The 7,999-nt window shown below is 44.9% G+C and overlaps 1 protein-coding gene across 1 annotated transcript; it reads left to right on the top strand.

The window, feature by feature from the left end:
* Window positions 1-115: 115 nt before the first annotated feature.
* On the top strand, window positions 116-7,754 carry LOC132883460 (uncharacterized). The gene is made up of 2 exons (XM_060917127.1): window positions 116-2,277; window positions 7,671-7,754. Exon 1 carries the CDS (start codon window positions 531-533, stop codon window positions 2,274-2,276), a length of 1,746 nt encoding a protein of 581 aa, XP_060773110.1. The 5' UTR covers window positions 116-530; the 3' UTR covers window position 2,277; window positions 7,671-7,754.
* The last annotated feature ends 245 nt before the right edge of the window (window positions 7,755-7,999 follow it).

The raw sequence follows: 7,999 nt of genomic DNA, 5'->3' as shown, positions 1-7,999 counted from the left end.
ATATATTGTTGCCTAATTAACTTGGGCTTTGTTGTAGAAAAACAGGCATTTATTCATACATTTTATTTTTATGTTTGTATGAGGTTTTTCACCTTCTACTTCTGGTTCTACTTCTACTTCTGGTTCTGCTTCTGCTTCTACTTCTACCTTTTCTTCTGGAAAAACCCTTCTATATTTCACTACTACCACAATTCTACTACAACGTCAACTCCACTGAAAATCAATAAAACACAAGACGAGTGGAATCCTGTGTCCGAGTCCTTCCCTTTCAAGTGTGGGAAACCCATGATGCTCATATACACTTGACAGTGAAAAACCGATGCACCAGTGGAAACTGACGACTGCCAGTGAATCACCGCTGCACCAGTGAGCCGCCTGCCAGTGGACCACCGCCTAGCCAGTGCATCATACCGCTGACCAGTGACCAAGAAGCAAGACTCCACTCGTGCTACAACCCAACAGAGAGGGAAGACACTTCACCTGGGGGCCTGGAGGATAAAGCTTGAATTCACCTGGAAAAAAGAAACAAAATGGCGAAGTCATTAGAAGAACTGAAAGCAGAGCGAACCACAGCCAAAAGACTTTTCTCCCGTCTTGCTAACTGCATTACAAGAACACACTCAGAGATGACTGTGGAGGAGCTAAAGCAAAACTTCAACAAGCTTACAGCAGAAAGCTCGAGACTCATGGAGGCGAACGAAGAGATTGAGGCCACCTACATGGCAGAAGCAGACGCAGCCACTGTAGAGGACCTGGGCGCCAAGAAGAAAGCCGACCTGGAGAAGATAGAGGCATACTGTAAGCAGAGGACTAAAGAAGCAAAGCTCCTAATTCAACAAACACTCTGGGAATCGTATGGGGAAAAAGAGCTGCCCCTTGCCCTACACATCGCTGAAGCTGACTGCAAGACCGTCTCCTCTGCCCAACTCGACGTGACTCTGGAGGCATATGAGTTCATCCTGAAGCACTTCGAGACGTTGGTGCTGAAGGCAAAAGAAGCGCACCGTGACTGGAACCGCTGGGCTCCCGCTGCAGAGCAAAGAGACTTTGATCACCGCATGGCAGAGCTCGAAGTGCAACTTCCCCAGCTGGTGTCGCGCAAGGCTGCCTTCATCAAAGCTGCAAAAATCAAGACAGACTCTGAAGAGCCCACTGTCCACCGTACAGCTCCAGTGCCAGCAATAAAGCTGAAAGCCACAGCCCTTCCAAAGTTTGCTGGCAACCAGCGAAGTTACTACAGGTGGAAGAAGGAGTGGGAAGCTCTACAGAAGCAGGGTGAACCGACAGGGTCTAGAGAGGTCAAGAAATTCCAGCTGCTCGACAGCATCGATGAGAAGGTGGCCGGAAGTCTACACCTGTCGACCTACAGCTCCTCAAACGAAATCTTCAGAGTCCTGGATAACCGGTTTGGGAACCAAGCCAACATCGCTCTCGAGATCATTGAAGATCTACAAGCAACTCCTCCAGTCAAAGCCGGCCAGCCAAGAAGAGTCATCGAGCTCATCCAAACAGTGGAACAAGCTCTCTACGACTTAAATGAACTGGACAATGCCGACGCCATAAAGAACCCTATTGTGACCAAATCCATTGAGGGCAAGCTTCCAGAAACTTTAAAGAAAGACTGGCTCACCTATGCTGCTGACGTGAGTAATGCCGTGGACCGTCACAACCGCTTTGACAAGCTGCTGGCTTACCTAAAGTCACAGGAAGCCATATATGAGCAACTTGACCAGCTAAAAGATGGCGTTGAACCTGCCAAGGACAAGACCAAGTTCCCGAAGCAAGCCAGAAGAAAAGCAACCAACAGTCCGGCAGTGTCGTCCAACAGTGATGCAGCAGGCTGCATCGTCTGTGGTGACCCAAAGCACAGAAGAAAACTGTACTTCTGCAGAAAGTTTAGAAGCAACCTAAAGCCATCGGAGAAGAGGGATGCAGCACAACAAATCGGTGCCTGCAAAAGATGCCTCGAAGTCCACACTGGTGAAAGCTGCAAGAAAACCACTTACCTGTGCGGGAATCCAGAATGCAAAGATCAACACCACTACCTCCTCTGTCCAGTTGCCAGACCCCAGTCCCAAAGAACACCCAAGTTCAGTCCAGTGAGGGCTGAGGGCAGAAGACTCACTGACACCCAGGAGCAGTTCCTCTCCAAACTCACACCAGAGCTGGCACAGCAGTGTCGAGATGCCTTCTGCAACATAGCGTCCAGGCCATTCAACTCCAGTGCTGCTGAAAGAGGTCTTCTAGATGAACACTGCCTGTGGACTGTGGACTGATGTAAGCGGCTACAGATGATGGATGGATGTTTGTTACTGCTGTTTAGTGTAGTTCCAGCATTCATAGGACTAACAAAATAAAATGTTTTTTGAAGGGGTGGACAAAATACTGATATATTATTCTTAACCTTAAAGTAGGCGGCACGGTGGTGTAGTGGTTAGCGCTGTCGCATCACAGCAAGAAGGTCCTGGGTTCGAGCCCCGGGGCCGGCAAGGGCCTTTCTGTGTGGAGTTTGCATGTTCTCCCCGTGTCCGCGTGGGTTTCCTCCGGGTGCTCCGGTTTCCCCCACAGTCCAAAGACATGCAGGTTAGGTTAACTGGTGACTCTAAATTGAGCGTAGGTGTGGATGTGAGTGTGAATGGTTGTCTGTGTCTATGTGTCAGCCCTGTGATGACCTGGTGACTTGTCCAGGGTGTACCCCGCCTTTCGCCCGTAGTCAGCTGGGATAGACTCCAGCTTGCCTGCGACCCTGTGGAACAGGATAAAGCGGCTAGAGATAATGAGAATGAGAACCTTAAAGTACAGATAAAGTGTCAATCTTATGTAATTAAAAGTGGGAGTTTTTTATGACTTATCTTAACCTGTTAGAACATTTTTGTTCTGCTGTTTTGTACAAAAAAAATTCTATCTTTGTAAGTTTGCTATATTTACCATTATCTAGCCTAGCTAATACGAGGTACTGGAAATTATGCTACTCTAACCTGGCATTAGCAAAGAAAATGTAGCGCGGCTGTGACAAACCAGACTGTGGACTGTGAATGAACACAATGAAAAAAGACAATGTACCAAAGCCAGGCCAGGTCAATACCAAGCAATCCAAAACAGTAACGAGGGCTAGACAAATCGTGGTCAGGAAATGGGCAATAGTCCAAGAACGGGGAATCAGAAAAACACAGGCGATCTAAACACAAGGGCTAGGCAAATCGTAATCGGAAAACAGGCGAGGATCGAGAAACCGGGAAGCAAGAGAAACGAGCAAACAAACACAAGGGCCAGGCGAAACGGGGGAAAAACGGAAGGCAGAAAGGGACATACACAGATAATCAATCGATATAACAATGCTCAGTAGGCTGACGGGTCCGTGTGTCATCCGATCATTCAAGTATTCCATTCAATCTGGAAAACGAAAAACAAAAAAACGACTCAATATTTCATTTTCCTGTTTTTCTGTATGACAAAAAAATGAGGGATTGGTGTTTATTTTCCTTTTTCTGACTCAAAACAGAACAAATAATAAACAGGGAAACCAAAACGAAATAATAACTCTAATTTACGATTACTGGTCCCCATTTCCCACTGTGCTTTTCTACTGCTCGCGAAAGTGGAAAAAGTAGCCTCGGCCCCAACATCGTGGACGAGCAGTCATTGACCTTTAACAGCGGAGATGGACCAGATGGACACATCCTTTGTGGTGTACAAAGACGCTAGGACAGGGGTGTCAAACCTGATCCATAAAGGGCCTTGTGGCTGCAGGTTTTCATTCCAGCCATGCAGCAGCACACCTGACTTGGCTCATTCAATCAACTGAACTGTCTTCACACAGTCAAATACTTGCAGCCACACCCACCCTTGATTAAAGGGTGGGTGTGTCAGTTGATTGAATAAGCCAAATCAGGGTGCTGCTGCATGGCTGGAATGAAAACCTGCAGCCACATGGCCCTTTATGGATCAGGTTTGACACCCCTGCGCTAGGAGGCTCACCCTGAAAGAGGATGACATGACTCTGGACAAAATCGCCAGAATATTTCAGGTAATGTAGTGATCAAACCTTGCATAACATTAAGAAACAATGATAGCCTTTTCCTAAAATATGCAGCCAGTTAACTCATTGTTGATGGTGGCGGCAGTTCTTCGCCTAATGACCTTTTTAATTAGATCAAGCTGCTATAATGATGCAAATGAAAAACAGACTCAGAAAAAAGGAGACGTAATTTTTATTAAAAATGGATAGCAGTGGGTGATTTTGACATAACATTCAGACATGACACAGCATTCCGGGTGTGTAAACAACTGTAAAACAACATGCTGGTGCAACCTTACCCGAAACGTCACTTTGGCTAGCCTATTTGCAGGTACATAATATACTGTTGTTACGAGAGCATGTTAAACAATTAAGATCTAAACACGACATGATAAGTTATTCTAAAGGATGTCAGCAACAATACACAAACCACTCAAAAGGCTACAACAGCCAGCCAACTAGAAAAACTGTTCTAATCATACACTGTAAGGGAGAGCGGGGTAAGATGAGCCAGGGGGTAAGATGAGCCACCCCCTGTTTCTAAGAAACAGTAAACAAATGTGACCATGTGACCACATTCAAAGGGGGGCGGGACCATTTACTTACACTTGTGGAGAGGAGCACCACATGTCAAACTAGGTGAGGGGGATATTTATAAAAATGTGTTTTTGTGCTTTCTAAGTCAATTCCATGTTTGTCCACAGTGAAGATGATTGAGAGAAGACAAAAGTAGAATAATATTTAGACACATTAGGGTTAAGTTAGTGGCTTTCTAAGCTATGATATGAATGCTAATAAAAATAATTTTGATTAGCCTAATCCCCTTTATTAGCATTTTTCTACAAAATGGTGGCCATGGGGTAAGATGAGCCATTAGATGTGGGGCAAGTTGAGCCACTGGCTCAACTTACCCCATTGGTGGCTGAGCTTACCCAATATGGATGACACTTAAGTTTTCACATTTACTGGTCATATATGACAACAACATATATATATATATATATATATATATATATATATATATATATATATATATATATATATATATATATATATATATATATGACATCAGATGAGGAAGACCAGTTGTTAGATGTGGGGGATTATGTTGTGGCAAAATACACAGGGAAGAAGAAAGTGCATTTCTTCATTGGCCAGATAATCAAATTGGATGTCTTCGAAATAGAGGCAAGATTTCTCAAAAGAAGCCGGTCATGCCATGGCTCTGCAAGAAAGCCAACCTTTGTCTTCAAAGAGAAAGATAAGGCTGTCCTGTCAAGACAGGATATTGTGAAAAAATTGCCCCGCCCCTTTACTGTTGGGGGGACAGCACGGAGGGAGAGGCAAATGGTGTTCCCTTGCAATTTGAACACTTGGAACATTGAATAATGATGAAATGATTGAATGATTGATGAAATGATTGATGGAATGATTGCTGCCTGTTTTAGCAATGTTTTAACCTACTGAAAGAAATAAGATTTTTTAGCACTGTTCTACTGTTTTAGTAATTTCTATAATATAGTATATCTCTCATTCCCTCTCTAACCATCCCTCTTTCTATCTATCTACGCATCTCTCTCTCTCTCTCTCTCTCTCTCTCTATCCATCTATCTATCCCTCCCTATCCCATCTCGTTATATCATCTCTCTTCATCTCCCCTTCAACGGCCCTATCCCCCACTTGATTGACTTGATTCATTGATTGCATTTCTAATAATAAAAGTTGTTTACTTTGTTAACCTAACGTGTTTTGTGTTGGCTCAATTTACCCCACACAGTGGCTCATCTTACCCCGTGCATGGGGTAAGTTGAGCCACTTGACATTTTTTTTTCAAGAGGTAATATCACTCTAACCATAAGAGCTTATCAATTATGTTTTGCTCAGATAGTAACAGTACACTTTGAAATTTGGTATGGTGTGTAGACTGGAAGCAAAAATGGCTTTAACATGTAGTTATGATTAAAAATGTAAAAAGTGGCTCATCTTACCCCACTCTCCCCTATAGAGCTCTAATCGGACTTGTATTGTTAACCACTTAGCCGCTTAGCATTTCTTGCCACGTGTCTAAAAATGCCATTTATTTTATGGGGTGGGGTAGCTCATTAGGTGATAACCTCTAAAAAGCTACCAATCTCAGAGGCCTATCATATCAAAACATAAACTAGAGATGTGTACAGGTAGGTATAAAAATCATAAGAATTTGCCCACCCAGATGGTACCGGTATGCTATAGACCCTTTTCAGTCACGTGACCTTCGTAAACGCGACCGCCATTTTGGACATGTAGTGGACTTCGGCTCGAATCAGTTTGAATGCGAGGAAGGCGACAAACGAAAAACATAAAAGAAAAAGGAGCGAGATGCAGAAAACACCTTCACTATCCAGCGACGTAGGGCATTTACAGGGCGAGCAGAGGGAGAGGTATTTGCAAAAATTGAGGTTAGCAGGCTTAGAGAACAACGTTTACCTGCTTCCACCAGGATTGTTCACTGACGTACGGAAGTACACGAAGCCCTTGTCTTTACCTGACTTCAGCCCACATGATCTGTATACCTATGTCGTTAAAAACCCATCGCCATACACATACACGCCAACGTCCGAGGTTCCGGAGCGCGCTCCGGCTTGCTCCAGGAGTGCTCCGGCCGAGGTTCCGGAGCGCGCTCCGGCTTGCTCCGGAGCAAGCCGGCGCGCTGCTTAATTTGAGGGGAACCTTGGCCGGAGCACTCCGGGAGCAAGCCAGCGCGCGCTGCTTAATTTGAGGGGAACCTTGGCCGGAGCACTCCGGGAGCAAGCCGGCGCGCGCTGCTTTATTTGAGGGGGAGCAAGCCGGAGCGCGCTCCGGAACCTCGGACGTTGGCTCCGGCAGCTATTTATACTGGATCCGGTGTAAATAGCTGCTGGATCATAATTACAGTAAACTAGTAAATACAGTAAAGGAAAAACTTGAGACTGAAAGGTTTTAACAGTCATCCAAATGACTGAACGTAAACATTGCTACAGTAACATACCAGCTACTATGTTGTTGACATTAGCTAGTCAACAATAGCTACTACAGAAGAACAAAGAGGTTACAATGGGTTATTTTAGCCTATTTGGTTCCACACTCGCCACCACAGAATGTTAACAGCAATGTAATGCCTTTTCTGGCTAACTTTATTCATCTTACCTCCAACAAAGTGGTCACTACACAAGCGTTGGTATGCCGAGGGCTGCCAATCTGTTAATGGCCGCTATCCATCTTCTCCGTCGGGATCCAATAAAATGATAAACCTTGCCTTGTTTGTTGATGGTTACTACATCCAGGTGCACAACAATATAGTGGCATGATGGAAGTCTTGCTGAAAGTAAAAACTTTCTTTGCTGCCGTTCCTCAATGTTGGCTGTGGTCAACTACTGGTAGTACACGTCCAAAATGGCGGCAGTGTTTGTCGTGACGTCACATGAAAAGGGTCAATACTGTATTTTAGGTACTTGGCCCAGGCACTAATAATGACTACCAGTGATGATTTATGGCAGGGCTGTTGTGTTCGATCACGTTAGATTAGGCTACTGGTTGTAGCGCTGTACCTACCTATGTCTATAAGAGTTTAATGGATACAGTAAATTACATTCCTCAGATTTTGCCAATTTAAGCGAACTTTACTGTCCTTTAGGTAACCAGCCAGAGTCTCTACCTCACGGGTGACAACAACGTGGCAGTGTTCCCCAGAGCGGATGGCCACTTCAGTTTATTGGACCTCAAGGACAAGTCCCATTACGAAGTGCACGGGGCTGAGGCTGCACCAGATGCAAGTCTTAATGTTGCTGCCTTGGGGCCCCCTCCTGCTCCTTCCTCAAGCAGCCAGTTTCGCTTCTCCAGGTTGGCTAGCTCAGCAAGTGCCTCAGTTCCACCCAGGGCCCAATCCCCAAAATACTTTACGAGGTAAGTTATTGTCTTTTTAAATTCCCATGCCCCTGTCATCAGAAAGAAATGTTTTATGTG

The sequence above is a fragment of the Neoarius graeffei genome, chromosome 3 (genome assembly GCF_027579695.1).
Source record: "Neoarius graeffei isolate fNeoGra1 chromosome 3, fNeoGra1.pri, whole genome shotgun sequence".
Taxonomy (NCBI): Eukaryota; Metazoa; Chordata; class Actinopteri; order Siluriformes; family Ariidae; genus Neoarius; species Neoarius graeffei.
Note: the sequence above shows the minus strand (reverse complement) of the source record. Positions and strands in the feature narration are given on the sequence as shown.